This window comes from Nyctibius grandis, chromosome 4, assembly GCF_013368605.1.
Source record: "Nyctibius grandis isolate bNycGra1 chromosome 4, bNycGra1.pri, whole genome shotgun sequence".
In the NCBI taxonomy this organism is placed as follows: domain Eukaryota; kingdom Metazoa; phylum Chordata; class Aves; order Nyctibiiformes; family Nyctibiidae; genus Nyctibius; species Nyctibius grandis.
Genome location: NC_090661.1, coordinates 53436528 through 53454583, shown reverse-complemented (window position 1 = coordinate 53454583; position 18056 = coordinate 53436528). Strand labels below are relative to the sequence as shown.

Sequence of the window (18056 nt, the reverse complement as noted above, 5' to 3'; positions counted from 1 at the left end):
ATGCTTTCTTTGTGAAAAGTCTTTTTTAATGGATTTATTTACTCTTTTAAGTTCCATCTACCCAGAAAAAATGTCATTGATGTTCAGACAGCTCATCAACAGGAAATATGGTCAAGGAACTGTTTTTGTTTATTTTTGTGTTACTCATACTACGGGAAATGAGTGTGTCATTATTTGCACTTTTCTGCAAGGTGATGTCATGACCACTTTCACTGTTGTGGTGTTTAAGTTTTTTTATTTGCAGAATTTAAAAGTGAAATTATTTTTAATCTTTAATCAGACTTGTGTTGACCAAGCCAAAGTCTCTTTTGAATCATCTTTTTTTATGACATGGAAGTTATACAGTGTAGTGATAGGCAGGGAAAAAAAAAACAAACCCCTAAATTCCATTATTGACTGAGATTGGAGAACTCGGAATGCAGGGCCCCAGGAGTGGGTGAAGTCCTGGCTGAGGAGCAAAGAGGCTTTATACTTGGATACACCTAACCACACTCTTTCGTTTTCTAACGCGTCCCTCTGTGTTAAAACTGTTCCAACAATAGTTCCCTAGGTGCGTTCTGCCCTTCAGCTCTGTGGGGTAAGGAATAGAGAGGGATCTTCCTTGGGGATGGGAGGTCTTTGATCACTCCTGATCGAGGACAAACCATCCCCGAACTGTACTGAATCATCAGCCCTGGGGGGGAGGTGTGTGTGTGTGTGTGGGGGGATGGGGTGGGTGGGTGGGTGGGGGGTGTGTGTGTGTCTTTTCAACCAGACAAGCTCTGATTGATAGAGGGATGCAAAATCCTCACATTATCTTACCTACTTTCCAGTGAGCCAGAGCACTCAAACTGCAGCCCAGATTTACAAGACAGCCAGCTGAGCGCAGCAGATGAAAGGGTAGTGCCCTTCTGCACCACCGCATGTACGTGGCTAAAATAAACCCTAGTCTGCTGTCATTGTCAACAAGTGTAATTTATTATTGTGGCCAAGGCAGCCCAGAAAGTGCCTTTTGCTGTTTTGGGAAATTATGTTCTGCACTGCAATGCTGATGACTGTGCCAGAAATTTTGCTTTTGTTTGGCTTTCTCTAGAGTTTTTTTGAATTTTTTTTTTCCCCCCAAAAAATTTTATGCTTCACACGTGAAGCAGTGGTCTACGTCTATCGGAGCTACTTATAGCTGCAATCAGTCTTCTAGCTTACAGAATCAATAGTCTTTGGTAGACACTCATGAGCCACAGGGGAGGCAGGTGGTAGTAGTTGTATGTATGAACTGTAACCACTTGGGTTTGTCCTTGGAGGAAGGAGATTAAGGCCAATCCTAAGAGGTATTTGGGGACAGGCTTTATCTGGTTCCTAAGGCTGCTTATAGTTCCTCACCTACAGCAAGACAATGTAACTTCCCAGCATTTCCTCAGAACCTATTGAGCTCATTCTGCAGTACCGTGAATGCCAGGTAACAGCTGTACTCTGATTAGACAAAAGAAATTGTGCAGTGCATGCGCTAACTTCAATTTAAACTTTAATCATCAGATCGACCACCTTTTCTCCGTTTGCTGTACAAGATGCCTGATGTGTCTTCTACTAGATAGTCTTAGTCATCAACCAGTACCCAACTCAATCTTTTTTCAAAACCAAAGTTTGATGCAGAATGTTATACCAAGGTTGTTGTTAACGCAAGAAATTGAACTGTTTATTTTAGTGTTGTTCAGTTTAAAAATTGTTGCAGTCTTTGCTTTCCAGAAATATCAGCTGAATCACGGACAGCGAGGATGAAACAGCTCAAGAGCTGTCATAAGCAGTAGCTAGAGATAAATGTCATTTTCAGGCCAGAAAGCTGACAGGAGGTTAGGCAAAGACTGAGAGCAGCTCATACTGCAAAATGGCTCTTTATACCTGTTGGTACAAGGAATAAGACAATTGAGTTCATGGTTGAGGGCTGAAGAAGGAATGATCATCCACCTGCACCAAAAGAAATAAATTCTTATGTTCGGAAAGCTGCCTATCCACACTCATTCCCATTTCACCCTAGGTAGTGCAAGGAAAAGGTATGTTTCTTATGTTCTACAGTTACTGTAAAAGGAAAAAAGTTGATTATAACACCTTCATGCCTCAATGGGATTTAACATCAAACAATGCGCTCTTCCAGGATGGACAAACAGTTCCATCTCTGCTCTGCAGGTATGTAGTATACCATGTTTTGATGTTGGATACATTGAATTCTTGCAGACTACAAAATCTTAGATCTTTATAGAAGGACCACAACTGCACTAGCAATGAATTTATTATAAATAAAAAACAATAAATATTTCATAACTTACAGCTTTCTAAAAATATACATCTAATTTTAATATTCTCAAAAGTTAGTTCCATTTATACAATTACAGACAAAATATACAAATTTTTTTTGATAACTGACACTGCCCTTTAGAGTCTACATTAATACAGAGATTAATTAATGCCCAATTAACAACATGCTGCTAGAGAGATTTTAGCAGTATTTAAACAGAAATAAACTGAAAATAAAACAAATAATTTACTACTATTTAACAAATGGCAATTCTCTACAGAATTAGCTCTATCCCTATTTAACAGCTAAGTTTTGGCTACTGTTACGGATAGTCATGTGAGACGTGAAGGGCCTCTGCAAAGCTTTCCTCGAGATCATCAAGTTGCTTGCTGGCTTCCAAATCACTGTCACAAGTAATCAAGTTTAAAGTTGCTTCACATGAGGGTGAAGCGTCTGGGTCTTCTTCAGATTTTACACAAGAATCAGACTCTGTCCCAGCGTTCACCATTTCCGCAACATCTTCTGAAAAGTAATCCTTGCTCTGTGTCTCCTTTGGACTTTCCCTGCATACTAGTGATTCACATTTGTTTGGTTCCTTTAATGATAAGTCCATAGTCCCAAAGAATTCTTCACTTTTTGTAGCTTTTTTTTGCTGCTGACTTTTACTGGTAAACTCAAGCTCTTCCATTGTATCAAACTCTTGCAGATCCAGCGAGTCAAAGGCTTCCCAGCCTGCGTGGGTTTGCTCTGCCTCGCTGCCCGGGCTGCAGCCGAGGTCTGCTTTCAGTACATCCAACAAGTGGCGCATTTTGCTCTAGGGGTGAAAGAAGAAAGGCGTGACACTCCTCCAGCCGCACGGCACCTATCTGCCCAGAACTCAGGGCTTAATTCTGACCTAAGGAAAGGCAGGCTGCTTGCAGTCAAGTGACTAAATTATACAGCAAGTGTCACCAAACTGAGCTGGCTATTGTCCCTTTTCTGTGACTGTACCTGTGACTCCTGATCTACCATGATCCGTGAGTCTGCAAATCTCATTTATGAAGAGAGATGCTCCCCACTGAGCACTCTGGTTACCTTTACCTGCAAATATACCAGTGCATTTCCACCGTACTTTGGAAACTTCGCTGAAGTAATATGCAGAGAGGGAGAATATTAGGGGGGCAGCACGTACCTCATCCAAACGGTTCTTATTTTCTTGAATATGACACTCAAACAGTTGTTCCAGAACTCTACAAATGAACAATTAAATGATTTCACGGGAAGAAAACCAACTTTAAACAAATCTACATAAATTAATGACCTTAGTTTTTTATTTTCATTTCTTAGCTGAATGAGACCACTAAGATTGTTTCAATTCTGCTCTGTCACAAAGAGGGCTACCTGGAGTCGGTATCCCACCGGACACGTGCTCAGCACGCAGACCCAGCTTTGGGAAGCAGACAGTAACCATGGGGTGATTTGTAGCACAACTTGGGGTGTGTTTGGTCTGTTGGATCTATGCGGTGGGAGAAACCAACAATCTAGTGGTGGTTCTGCTGGCATGCTGAAGTATCCAGAATCTCTTAGGTGCACCATAGTGGCCAATATACACAAGTGTAAATAAAGGGAAGGAATGAAATCCAGCTTCAGAAAAAAGTCCAGAGAAAAGTCCTCAGTCCTGAGAACTCTCTTCCATTGCTTAAGCAGGATGAGAAAAAATTTCAGCACAGAGGAAGTGTTCTGTGACAACTAAGGTACACAGTCACTGGAACAGATTTCCAGAAGGTCAAGTGAATTTAATCTAGCTTACATGAGAAATTATTAAAGAAAAAAAACCAAACAGTGTAAGAAGGGCTTTAAGGGAAGACAACGTTACTGTAAAAAAGAACCAGAGGGACATTGCTCTTGAAATTTCTCAAAGATTAATTTTTTTCATTTAGTGTACTTAACATTCTCATTGATAGCCTTGACACGAGGAAAAAAAATGGGAGTGCACAGAATAGAAAAACAGCTGGGAACATTATCAGAGGAAGATCGGAATATTATGCTGGACTGCCTTGAAAATAGAATTACAAAAACGGGTTAAAATTCTGTATCAGAAATACTGCAGTGTTTTGTTGTTTTTTTTGCTATAAACAGAGAGTTCTTTATCAGAAAGAACTGGCACAGAAAAGAATTCGGGAGTACTACTCAAATACATTAATTGTATCATAACTTATTGTTTAATTATTGAAAAAAATCTGATTTAGCAACTGGTGAACCCTTATCTAAAACAGTACGTAATCCTGACAACCCATGCTGAAGCCTGAATTCATATTGGAACAGGAACAAGGACAGAAGGAAAATGGAGGATCTGTTGTGTGGAAGATTAATAACTTGGTTTATTTAGCAAAACAGATGTTGCAGAGTAAAATGATTTCTTCTTAGCATTAGTCCACCTAGGGTTCCAGGTCAGTTTCTAACAGAGGGTTTATCTCACAGTACATAGCAGATTAAAGTAGATGACACACACATCTTTCCTAGTTCCCCTTTCTTACCTAAAGCAAAAAAGAAAAGGAAACAAAACAAAAGCAAGGGGGAACTATGTATCTATATATTCTTAAAGGCAAGGAAATGATTACTAAACACTACTTCCCTTTCTTACAGAGCCCATGTGCTTCTGACACACCATTACAAATTTGAAAAGAACCGTAACCTACCTGTTAGAAAATAGCCCAAGGCTAAGAATTTCATTTGTTACATCTTCAAGGAAAGCTAAATATAAAAGCTCTTCTTCTCTTCAGGGAGAATAGAAAACACAATGTTAAATGCTTTAAAATAGAGACACATATTACACATGCAATAGGTCCAATCACCTTTATGGGAAATGCCATTAAGAAGATTGTATAGTTCTTGGCACCAGCTGCTATTTTTCAAAAAGGTAATTCTATCAGGACAAACTAAGCCTTTCATTCACTTTGAATAATAATAAAAAACCCTGTGAAAAATATCAGACTGTTAGAAAGGTCGCTATGGTGCTTCGTGTTTATGTTAACTTTCTGTTGTGGTATAGATTAGCAGAGAGAACCTCAGTAAGGAAATTACCAAATCTTGGAAAGCGTTCACAACCTGCTTTGCGCTCAAGAAGAAAGGGGTGCTAACTGGGAAGAAAGTGTAAAATTGCAGTTTCATGCTCTGAGTAAAGGCTTCCAAAGGAGCTTCTACAGAATCTCACTGCACCTGAAAATTGCTAGTCCTCAGTGGAAGCTCAGAAAAATGTAAGTGCTTATTTGACAGTCTCCATTCCTTTCAAACACCAACTCTTTGATGTACAAAATCCTTGTTAGTGTGAGATGTGGCTTTCACCTCTTTGATCAAATTTCTCTCTAGTTTAATACCTCTTAAAGCCTTATTGATGCCAATCGCTCTAAATGGGAGACTCTCCAAAAGTCTGGAGTTCTCTTTGGAAAACAACAAAAAAAGAAAACCCCAGAAGAAAAGATTTCAGTGCTGCTTCTCTTTCATAGCATCCTTCTAAAGGATGGAGGATATCCTCAAGTATCCAATCAAGCTCTATTGAATCATCCTCCAGTCTTAATACAGAAAATAAAAAATGGGATACATCTTGCATGACTTTCATTATTTAAAATTTGTCATCCAGCCTCAAGATTGTCATTTTGGTTCCCGCTATAGTCAAGAAAGATCTCTATAGCTGATCTTTGATACCTATATTACATCCTTAAAGTTAGGCAAGAACAAACCTCTCCTAAAGCACAAAGATTTAAATGACTTTCCCAAGGTCACACGATAGAGGATTGGCAGTGTTTCTGAATATAACTCAAACCTCTTCTAATTCTCATCAAATTTCAGAGCAGAAGTGTGTTAAGAATGCCCTTCAACTTGATACTTCATTTTGCCAACATTTGCTTCAGAGATTATAGACCAAAAAAAAAGAACCGGGTTTAAAGTATAGCCACTGGAGAAGAAAAGTCTATCGTTTTTCCGAAGTTACAATGAATTTTCTTCATTTTTAGATTCACACGGAAATTTTTAAGTATTATATAACAATTCATAGTCATGTCAATTCTACTGTAAATTGTGAACAACAGTTTATTCTGAGTCCTCATTTACTGTTTCATCAGTTTTGAGGAAGAGTTTCTAGTTTAATGTTGCAAATTAGCAGAAAAACGGTTTAAGCATACTTACTGAGCCTCGATAGTCCTCCTTGCTGAAGACTGCTGAGAATACAACGATGTCTCTCTAATCAGAAAATCAGAGGGTAAGAAAGAAAGCAACATTCTAAAACCCCTTTACACTACCTTGCATTTCACTTTCTTCTGGAGCTGTGCCATTATCCCACTTCCTCTTGGAAAAACACCCACCAGAACACCCCCAAACCCTGCTCCAGTAGCAAAATCCACTGCTTACACTGAAGCCTGAAAGACTATGGTTCAAGTATTATAACACCCCACTAGATGCAGTGCTCTAATACCTCAAAACACCTCAGTATTACACAGACCTCCGCTACCCATGAGTGCTTTTTTTTACTCAGAGTACAATTTTTTCCTAAGGTAAAAATGCCTTTGTATGAAAAACCCAGAGAGCAAATCAGCAAGTCATGCATGATACTTAGGTCAGCAATGAGGAGAATCAGCTGGGAGCCCTTGGGTTCTGGTCTGATTTCCAACACTGTTCTTGTAGACAATATTCTAAATCTCAGTATTACATTTTCAGAAAAAGATGTGGGAAATGCCTCCGGTCTGCAATTCTTGCAGATCATAGATTCAAACGGCTGGATGTCTGGAGATCCTTTTTGCTGAAAGGAAACACCAATTGGAATACCAACCCAGTAATTGGTTGTAGTATTGTATAAGACATATATAGTCTGTATGCTTGGATGTACAGAACTAACAGCTGTATGAACATGTCATCGCTCTCACTCCTGACAAAAATACTCATACATTTCAGAGCTCTCTTTCTGAATTGGCTTCTCAGTGGAACTTTAATAACAAAATCATGGATTTTGAAGTTGGGGAAGGCCATTGATCTAAAAAACCCAATCAAACGAAAATACTGTGAGAAGAGACTTAAAAAGAAAAATGGTAGTGAAGGCTTATGGCCTAAGAAGCAACTGTACAGAAAGCAAGAAGGAATACTTCAAATATTCCTTCCTGCTGTAAATCAGGCACCTCAGGAAGGAGTATGGAAAAGCAGCTATTTCTTTCTCAGGCTCATCCACAGTATATCTTCTATCTTCAGCCTACAACACAGAGATAAAAATCTTTATTATCAGTGCAAATGCACAGCAAATTTTACCATTAAAATGAACCTAATAACTACCTGTGATTAAGCAGCCCTACAAATTTTATGTCTTTTCTGAGAAACTTTGGGTAAACTGAGACATATGGCATCAAAGGGTCATCAGCTTTGACATGCAAAATTTTAATCAGGGGCAACAGGAGATGTGGAACATTTCTCCCCTGACAAGTATGTCAAAGATGAATTCTCTAAAAGCCAGAGGGGGTTGATGTCACCAATAGGAGTAAAATTTGGTATGCAAAAACAGGAACCAGCACTCTAAATCACATCTCTTGAGCTGCTTGCACAAAACTGATGGGAAGTAAAGTTGCGAACTACCTGCATTTTAAATGATAATACTTTGAAAGGGCCACTGTAAAGCTACATGACTTATTATTGTCACTTTTACAACAGCCAAAGAAAAAGCCAGATATGATATTTTTGAAATGAAATCAGAAGCTCTTCATGGAACTGGAGTGAAGCCTTCTGAATAGTCATTTAACCTTTTCTTAATGAGGTCACATGCAGATCAATTCAGGTACTCTCTCTTCTGTTTTCAGTAAAGCTATAAATATGCTCTCTCACTGCTCTCCTCCAATGAATAAAGCATAATTATTTGCCTTGTTAAGCTAGAGACATAAAAAGTCTGACCCTGCAGCCTTTATTCAGGAAGAAAGTCCACAGTTACTCAAGTAGTTCTCTTACGTTTGACAGGGCTGTTTATTTAAGGACTTGTCTGTATAGTGGCTACAAGATAAAGCACAAAGTAAGAACCTAACTTCTGATCAGACTCTTCCATTCAAATATTGGTACAAATTAAGACAAAGTAACTTCAGATGTGAAGTCTTAAGAAATATTTTAGGTCTTTTGCCTGCTTCCCTCTGCCTCCCAAAGATGCTGGTATTCCATTTCATCTTTAAAATTTAATAATCTTAAACCACCACACACTAAGGCAATTTCTGAAAGACCAAATAACCAGAAAACTAAGTTCAACTGTCACAAACACTTAGCAATTCAAATCAAAATGATGGATGCAGACATTTCTGTGACTACAAGAAAAAAGTACTAGGAGCTGGTAGAATTTGAAGTGCTTTAATCTGAAATTAAAGCATTCCAGATACGTTGAGCAAGATAGAAAGCAAACGGTATCAAGGAAAACTTCACCACCCGCTGTTTTGGGTACTTCTCAGAGGAAGGGACTCCTTGGTTCCAATTCTTCTGTTGAGGGCTTTTTGGAATATGTTATCCAACGTAAAAATGAAGAAAAAAAATCCTTGAAAAAGAGCTACCTTCTTCTGCTGAAAAATAATATACCAATTATCTATGTCCTTAACAGATATTTAAGTGATAGTGCACTTCTAAAAACTGTTGAAAAAAAAGATTTTAAATTTTGTAATATCCTAAGATCTCTTCACATGCCTCAATATTTTTTCTTACTGTTTCCACTCATTCTTCTGAAACTCTCTCTCATCTACAGAACTAATTTATCTCATGGCAATAAAGAGAATGAAACAAAGCAGCTGTATACTGCTGGGGCAGAGATGAAGTATATACTTCAAAATGATGATGTATTACCTTCAATGTGATCTTCTGCTGTTCAGTCATAACTTTTCTCTCGGACGCTTTGTCTGCAGATGGAAAGCTACAAAATTTAGAGATGTATCAGATTTCCGAGAAGGCTACTTTAAAAATATGCAGGATGAGAATACCAGTGCCACTGTGGAAATTTCCCATCAATCTGATTGGGACCTAGTACTGATGTCTTGGACAGTTTAGAAGATTCCTGCCAGACTTCCATTCACATAACAAAACTAAGTTATAGTTCATTTTGAAGGATGATGACAGTCATATATAGGTGATCCAAATCCATTATTTGGCTGCATATTTACACGGGATAGCTGTAGTAGATTTATGAGGTAGTATCAGTAAAAACAAAACTAAATCAAAACTGTTTAATTTGCTAAGAAGGAGTTCAATGCAAGAGAAGGACATTAATTTTGTATAAAATATTTTATACAGGATACATCTGAAGGCATTTAAATTAAAATGATAAAACGACAATGAAGAGCTGCATTCAAGAGTTTATAAAAAAAAAGGATCTTTGCACGATGTATTAATTAGCAACTTAGAAAGTATGAGACTACAGGGGCAACAGTGGTGAACTACTTGCTAATAGTGGTTAATTCTGTAGAAGACAGAAAGCACAACTATATATCAGAGAAAGCAAAGAAAAGAGAGAGGAACAACTATCCCCAGCAGATGTGAGATCCCACAGTTTGGATTTAATGGCACTTTGTATCCAATTTGTATAGCTGAAACCAGTTGCTCCAATGAGCAGGTAACAAAATAGGCCGGTGAAAAAAGGAAAATCCCATTCTGTTCTAGCTTTTGCTAAGGCATGTCTAGAAGAATTTCAGAATAATTATTTTGGTTTTATAGAAATGTAAATGAGGGCAAAACGTGTTGCTTTTATGAAGATACTGTTATGATAACATCTAAATTCCACAGTTTCAAAATAAAGTTTTAATCTCTGTACCTGATCACATCAGTCTGCTTTTGAGATTCCACATGCTGCTTGCAGTGATTTTTCCTTTTCCTTCGAGCAGGAGTGTAATATCTGTACTCTGACAGGAAAGATTTAGCATCTGATATTAAGGTGCGTGGAGTAAAAGGTTTTCGTCTATCAGTAAAGAATTCAGAGTGCCTGTCTAGAAGATCCCCACTGTATGTTTTGGAGTTGCTTCCTTGACATCTCTGGGAACGACTAATGCTCACAAAACTATCAGTGGAGCAACTGCATGAAAGTCCAGAGCACTTTCTTGGTGTACTTGATGTACTGACACTTGAGTTTGAGTTAGATGCGTTAGATGTATTCCGAGAATCATTTCTGGCATATGTTACTGGACTGGCGTGAACCAAGCCATGCTTGCTGTAAGGAGACAGCACTCTTGATAGGTACTGTGCCTGCCGAGCACAGGGGAAGAGACCATCTTTGTCTTCTGCTTCCAAGAAACTCTAGAAAAAATTAAAACAAGATCTGATTGCTTTGCAAGTTATCAGCTTTGCTCAAGTTGTTACTCCCAGCTATGACTGTTACCAACTTGGAGGTATTTTGTAAGTAAAAACTTTACATTTTTGTAAAATCAAACTGGTTTCAGAGCAGCCCCAGTGCTAACACATTTTAAAACCTAGTCATTGGAAATAACAGAGTAATAAGAAAATGGTTTGCCTCAGTAGCAAAACATTGGTGCTTTGTTACAGTGTATTGACGGCTACATCAAACCAAGAATTTTAATCATTTTAGTCCAAAGGCTCAATGCATTTTTAAAAGTCAAGGAATCATTGCATTGAGGCAAATTATTTTATCTGGGTACGCTCTGTTCATACCACCCAGGCAAGGTAAGGTAGACAGTTGCCATAATTATCCCTCTGACTAGTTCATAGTACATATTCTCTTCAATTGTGGAGTTGCCTCTCTCTCCAAATCCTATTAGCTTCAAAACCTATCACACACTGGCTATCTTTATCAGATGTTATTCTGTAAGGGGCACTGCACACTGATTCAACTTAGACCAACATGGAAAATACTGAATGTAGTTTAAGACACAGAATAAGAAAACTGTAATTGTTTATTCCATGTGTGACACTTTTCTTCCTGTAAGTGGGAGATGCACATCTTCTGTAGGGCTGTACAAACACAGGATGTTACATGTGATGTGTAAGGGCATCCTGCTCCATGAGAAATGTATAGCTATGATAATACAATCATAATGTTCTCCAGCAGACATAGTCAAGTTTCTATCCTGCTCTCCTTTGGGTTTCTCAACCCAGCAGGTACATAGGCAGCTGTGAAACTTTCCCTCTAACACTACAGAAAGCCAACAGTGAAAGTAGTTAGCTTACTACAGTTGAACAGGACAGAGAACAATTTGCTGAGTTCATGAATAGATATACTCGATTTCAGGTGATGGTAGAGAAATGGTATTACTGCTCCTGCTTCTTAACTGTTCAACACATTAGAGTTTAAAAATGTGCTTCAGTTCTCAGAAGCAAACTCACATTCAATGTTACTTTAAAAGGATACAGTTAAAAGGCTAGTAGTTAGACAACAAACCAACAGAGACAAATCAGTAGTACCTGGTGGTGTGGCTAAGGTAAGATGTAGGCAGTGTGTGGTTCAGACTAAAATTATGGTCACCTAACTCACTCCTCACCCAAAGAAGCACAATGTGAGTCTATTTTATATACAGGTTGAAGTGCAGGTGCCAACTTTAGTTAGTAAGAATGCCTAATTGCGGTTTTCAGTAACCATCTATTTTGTATAGAATCTAGCCAAACAAATCTCCTCGATGAGGAGGACAATCACAACAAAATAGGAAATATTACAGCAAAAGCTCATCTATGCGTCTCTTTCTCTTTGAGATCTGTAAGGTTATTTTTAAGTCTTGAGTAAGTTAAAAAGTTAGTGAAGCACTGCAACAAATATTAAGAGTAGTTAATAAGGAGGAAGCCAAGTACACCAGAGACTAGTGATGACCATGAACACAAATCTGTCTTACGGAAGGTGATGGGGAATTTTCCAACACATTCAATTTTAGAAGGGCTGAGTCTTATCAGAAACATCATTTTAATGCCAGGGATATGACAACACTTGATAACCTAAAATCAAAATTTGAAAACTAAGTCTGTTATTGAGAAAGGTTAAAGAATGAGTTATTTGAAAAGACCATGCTATTTTTTCTGCTTTCTGAAAAAAAACCCCTTATTGCTTAAAAATTCAGCATTATTCCTGAATTGTATTACGACACTGTGGCAAAGACAAGTAAATCTAAGTGACATCTTGAGCTTTTTTTTTTCTGTCAAATGAGAAAGAACAATGACATAGAAATTTTATTTCTGTCATAGACAGACTTTTCAATAATTTTCAACTTCAAAGCATAAATACCTGGAAATGGTATTTATGATAACAGCTAACAAACCCAAATTAATTCAGTTTTAACTAACTAGCCAGATTTTTAAAAATAATTATTTTACTTTCCTTACACTCAGGCAGTTCATATAGCTCCACATCAACAGCAAGATTTAAGAGAATGTACATAAGTAGAGGTGTTGAGTCGACGGCAGCAGCGACAGCAGCGGCAGCGACTGAGGTGAGTGCGGGGCAAGGGGCGAGATCGGGCTGTACCGGGCGGTTTTCATACTCTGGCCCCCCCGAGCAGCACCCCCGAGCTGCTTCCCCGCCCCCCCCGGACCCGGAAGATACCGGCAACGAGTCAGGAGAGGAGGGGGCGTAGCACCACCCCCTGTGATCGGGTGATAAAGAGCCTCTGGGAGGACAGGGACTAGTCCCTGCCCAGAGGGGAGAGGGGGAATCAGCAGTGACTGTGTGTGTCTCAGGGCGGGGGAGGCCACAGCCGTTTGCAGCTCGTTGGGGAGGGCGCTGAATCCCTCCCAGTGCACAAGGCGAGGAAGGCGCCAAGGAGCTGTGAACCAGCCAAGCTGTGAAGGCGCCAAGGAGCTGTGAACCAGGGGTGTCACCAACAGGCATTTCCCAGCTCAGTGAAAGAACAATGGTCTCCACCCGGTGGAAGAAGACCAAAATGGATGTGGGAACCCAGACAGAGCTCCCACGGAAGGAGGCAATTGTGCAGGTCGCAGGCTGCAGGGAATGCTACAGCGTCTCTGTGGTGTCAGGGGGCTGTGTGCGCTGTGAGCAGGTAGATGATCTGCTCGGCCGAGCAGCACAGCTGCAAAGCCAGGTTGAAAGTCTTCAAGCCGAAGTAGAAAGGCTTAGGAGCATTCGGGAGGCTGAAATGGAGATAGACTGGTGGAGCCAGGCTCTGCCCTCCCTGCAACAAAAATGGGAGCACCTGCCGGAGAGCTCCCAGGATTGAGGGACACCTGTACTCTGCCCCTCTCAGGTGGAAAACAATAACCTAGAGGAGAGGAGTGAGTGGAGGCAAGTCTATGGCTGTGGCAAAAGGCGAGTGCCCTCCTTGCCTGCCTTGCCTCCACAGATGCCTCTGAGAAATAGATATGAAGCCCTAGTGGAATACAGCCGGTCCAATGGGGATGTGGTGGAGAGACAACCTATATCAGAGGTCCCACCACAGTCACAAAAACCTGACAGGCGTATAGCTACCTCCTCCACAAGGAAGAAGAGAGGAGTTTTAGTGGTTGGAGACTCCTTCCTAAAGGGATCTGAGGGCCCAATATGCAGAGCTGACCCCCATCACAGGGAGGTCTGCAGTCTGCCTGGAGCCCGAATTAGGGATATCACCAGGAAACTCCCCAACCTGGTGAAGGCCACAGACTACTACCCCCTGCTGATCTTCCAGACAGGTGGGGAAGAAGCTGCATCCCATAGTCTGAGGGGGATGAAGAAAGACTACAAGGCCCTAGGACGGTTGGTGAAAGAGTCTGGGGCACAAGTTGTTTTCTCCTCCCTCCTTCCATTTTCAGGTGATGACGTGGGATGGAATAGTAGGATTCTCTCTATTAATGCCTGGCTACGAGACTGGTGCTACAGGCAGGGCTTTGGGTTCTTTGATAATGGCTGGTTTTATAAGACACCAGGCGTGACAGTAATACATGGGAAAGGTTTATGTCGTAGGGGCAAAAGGGTTCTGGGAGAGGAATTAGCAGGACTCATTCGGAGAGCTTTAAACTAGATTCGAAGGGGGATGGGGTAGTAGCTGGGCTTGCACCACTGGGGCAATGCTCTAGTGTTGAGGTAGACCAGGAGGCCTCCCATCCCCCTGGGGTGAAACCGGTGTGCTCAGCTTGCTCCCTGAAATGCCTGTACACCAATGCACGCAGCATGGGGAATAAACAGGAGGAGTTGGAAATCCGTGTTCGGTCGGGGGGCTATGATCTAGTGGCAATTACAGAGACTTGGTGGGATGCCTCGCATGACTGGAATGTGGTCATGGATGGCTATGTCCTGTTCAGGAAAGACAGGCCACTAAGGAGAGGTGGTGGAGTTGCTCTTTATGTGAGTGAGCAGCTAGAATGTATTGAGTTCTGTCCAGGGGCGGATCAGGAGCGAGTTGAGAGTTTGTGGGTGCGAATTAAGGGGCAGGCTGGCAGGGGTGATACTGTTGTGGGTGTCTATTACAGGCCACCGGATCAGGATGAGGAGGGTGATGAGGCCTTCTACAGGCAGCTGAGAGCAGTCTCGCAATTGCAGGGCCTGGCTGTCGTGGGGGATTTCAACTACCCTGATATTTGCTGGGAGGCCTACTCAGCCAGCCATCCTCAGTCCAGGAGGTTCCTCCAGTGCATTGATGATAGCTTTCTGATGCAAATGGTGGATGAGCCAACTAGGAGAGGAGCGCTGCTGGATCTTATCCTCACTAACAAGGAGGGTCTGGTTGAAGCGGTGAAGTTTGAGGGCAGCCTTGGTTGTAGTGACCATGAGATGGTAGAGTTCAGGATCTCATGTGGCAGGAACAGAATAGCTAGCAGAATCACAACCCTGGACTTCAGCAGGGCCAACTTTGGCCTTTTCAAGCAATTACTAGGGGAAATCCCATGGGACAGGGTACTAGAAGGTAAGGGGGCCCAAGATAGTTGGTTAGCATTCAAGGACTGCTTCTTCCAAGCTCAAGATCAGAGCATCCCAGCAGGTAAGAAGTCAAGGAAGGGTACCAGGAGACCTGCATGGTTAAACAGAGAACTGCTGGGCAAACTCAAGTGGAAGAAGAGGGTGTACAGATCGTGGAAGGAGGGGCTGGCCACTTGGGAGGAATATAAGTCTGTTGTCAGAGGATGTAGGGAGGCAACTAGGAAAGCTAAGGCCTCCTTGGAATTAAACCTTGCAAGAGAGGTCAAGGACAACAGAAAGGGCTTCTTCAAATACATTGCAGGTAAAACCAACACTAGAGGCAATGTAGGCCCACTGATGAATGAGGTGGGGGTCCTGGAGACAGAGGATAAAAAGAAGGCGGAGTTACTGAATGCCTTCTTTGCCTCTGTCTATACTGCTGGAGGCTGTCCTGAGGAGCCCCGGACCCCTGAGGCCCCAGAAGAAGTCAGGATAGAGGAGGAATCTGTCTTGGTAGATGAGGGCTGGGTCAGGGACCAATTAAGCAGTCTGGACATCCATAAATCCATGGGCCCTGATGGGATGCACCTGCAGGTGCTGAGGGAGCTGGCGGAAGTCATTGCTAGGCCACTCTCCATCATCTTTGCTAAGTCGTGGGCAACGGGAGAGGTGCCTGAGGACTGGAGGAAAACGAATGTCACTCCAGTCTTCAAAAAGGGCAAGAAGGAGGACCCGGGTAACTATAGACCGGTCAGCCTCACCTCCATCTCCGGAAAGGTGATGGAGCAACTTGTCCTTGGTGCTGTCTCTAGGCACATCAAGGATAGGAGGAATATTAGGGGCACTCAACATGGCTTCACCAACGGGAAGTCATGCTTAACCAACTTGATAGCCTTTTATGAGGACATAACCCGGTGGATAGATGATGGTAAAGCTGTGGATGTGGTCTATCTCGATTTCAGTAAAGCGTTTGACACTGTCTCCCACAGCATCCTTGCAGCTAAACTGAGGAAGTGTGGTCTGGATGATCGGGTAGTGAGGTGGATTGTGAACTGGCTGAAGGAAGGAAGCCAGAGAGTGGTGGTCAATGGGACAGAGTCCAGTTGGAGGCCTGTGTCTAGCGGAGTCCCTCAAGGGTCGGTACTGGGACCAGTACTATTCAATATATTCATTAATGACTTGGATGAGGGAATAGAGTGCACTGTCAGCAAGTTCGCTGATGACACAAAACTAGGAGGAGTGGCTGACACACCGGAAGGCTGCGCAGCCATTCAGAGAGACCTGGACAGGCTGGAGAGTTGGGCGGGGAGAAATTTAATGAAATATAACAAGAGCAAGTGTAGAGTCCTGCATTTGGGCAAGAACAACCCCATGTACCAGGACAAGTTGGGGACAGACCTGTTGGAGAGCAGCGTAGGGGAAAGGGACCTGGGGGTCCTAGAGGACAGCAGGATGACCATGAGCCAGCAGTGTGCCCTTGTGGCCAAGAAGGCCAATGGCATCCTGGGGTGTATTAGAAGGGGTGTGGTTAGCAGGTCAAGAGAGGTTCTCCTCCCCCTCTGCTCTGCCCTGGTGAGGCCGTATCTGGAATATTGTGTCCAGTTCTGGGCCCCTCAGTTCAAGAAGGACAGGGAACTGCTAGAGAGAGTCCAGCGCAGAGCCACGAAGATGATTAAGGGAGTGAAACACCTCCCTTATGAGGAGAGGCTGAGGGAGCTGGGTCTCTTTAGCTTAGAGGAGACTGAGGGGTGACCTCATTAATGTTTATAAATATGTAAAGGGCAAGTGTCATGAGGATGGAGCCAGGCTCTTCTCAGTGACATCCCTTGACAGGACAAGGGGCAATGGGTGCAAGCTGGAACACAGGAGGTTCCACTTAAATATGAGGAAAAACTTCTTTACGGTGAGGGTGACCGAACACTGGAACAGGCTGCCCAGAGAGGTTGTGGAGTCTGCTTCTCTGGAGACATTCAAAACTCGCCTGGACGCATTCCTATGTCATATCGTCTAGGTAATCCTGCTCCGGCAGGGGGATTGGACTAGATGATCTTTCGAGGTCCCTTCCAATCCCGAACATTCTGTGATTCTGTGATTCTGTGTTTCCTAAGAAGAAAATTCAATTTCTAAGGCCAATTAAGGACCATATTTTTAATAAACCTGAAGTTTAGGTTCACATAGGCTAACACAGAGATTAACTTGTTGATGAACCTCCACCATCTGAACAAAGAACAGGATTATAAGGAGAGACCTGTACAGGCCATAAAGCTCTGCAGTGAAAAAAGGGAGAAAGGGAAGTTGATTTCCATATGTGTTCCATTAATTTCTATTATGCTTCTATCAAGCAAGTAAAACCTACTAAGTAGAAGCATTACCTTACTGAAGTCACTGAAGGAATAGCTCCCCTATAGAAAGCCTGAGAAAGAGTGGATCCAGTATGATATGACTTAAATATATGCTGATATGCATTTATTTATGACACACAACCCTAACTGTCAGTTGAGAAGATGCACAGATTCACCCAGCAGCCTATCCTGATCTTACAATTAATCCATGTGGAAATTATTTTGAGAGACTAACACTGAAGCATGGATTCAGTGGATTTCCAATGGTGCTTCATTGCCTGAGGACAATATAAACCTTGAGAAAATCCTCAAAAACACTTCACTTTTTGAAAATAATCAGATGATTAAGATGTGGATTGCAGGTTGGATTTTCCCCACCAGTATGTGACAATAGACTGAATGCCAACGAAAGTAGCAAAATCAACTCTAAAAGAAAGTAGCCGTGGGAATTCTGCAAGATAATCAATACTTGTTGTGAGACTTTTGAAGTCTCTACTGGGGGAGGTAGGGAGGGATAAAAAACCAACCAACCAAACTTGGAAATCCTTATACATTTGTTGAAAATTCATGACATTGTAACCTACTAATATATAGTATAGGATAGTAATGTATTCCTAGTAAGCTAGTAATATATAGTATAGTA

General features: G+C 41.7%; 1 protein-coding gene across 3 annotated transcripts in view; it reads right to left on the bottom strand.

Moving 5' to 3' along the window:
* Positions 1 to 2306: 2306 nt before the first annotated feature.
* Positions 2307 to 18056, bottom strand: part of SPATA7 (spermatogenesis associated 7) — a 47826-nt gene continuing 32076 nt past the window's right edge. For all 3 annotated transcript variants that reach the window (XM_068399320.1, XM_068399321.1, XM_068399322.1), the window contains 7 exons: positions 10062 to 10540; positions 9101 to 9167; positions 7417 to 7487; positions 6434 to 6487; positions 4948 to 5025; positions 3441 to 3498; positions 2307 to 3083 (listed from right to left, as the gene is read on the bottom strand). In XM_068399320.1, the coding sequence (XP_068255421.1) occupies positions 2592 to 3083; positions 3441 to 3498; positions 4948 to 5025; positions 6434 to 6487; positions 7417 to 7487; positions 9101 to 9167; positions 10062 to 10540 (1299 nt within the window). In that variant the 3' untranslated portion in view covers positions 2307 to 2591. The remainder of the gene's footprint in view (positions 3084 to 3440; positions 3499 to 4947; positions 5026 to 6433; positions 6488 to 7416; positions 7488 to 9100; positions 9168 to 10061; positions 10541 to 18056) is intronic.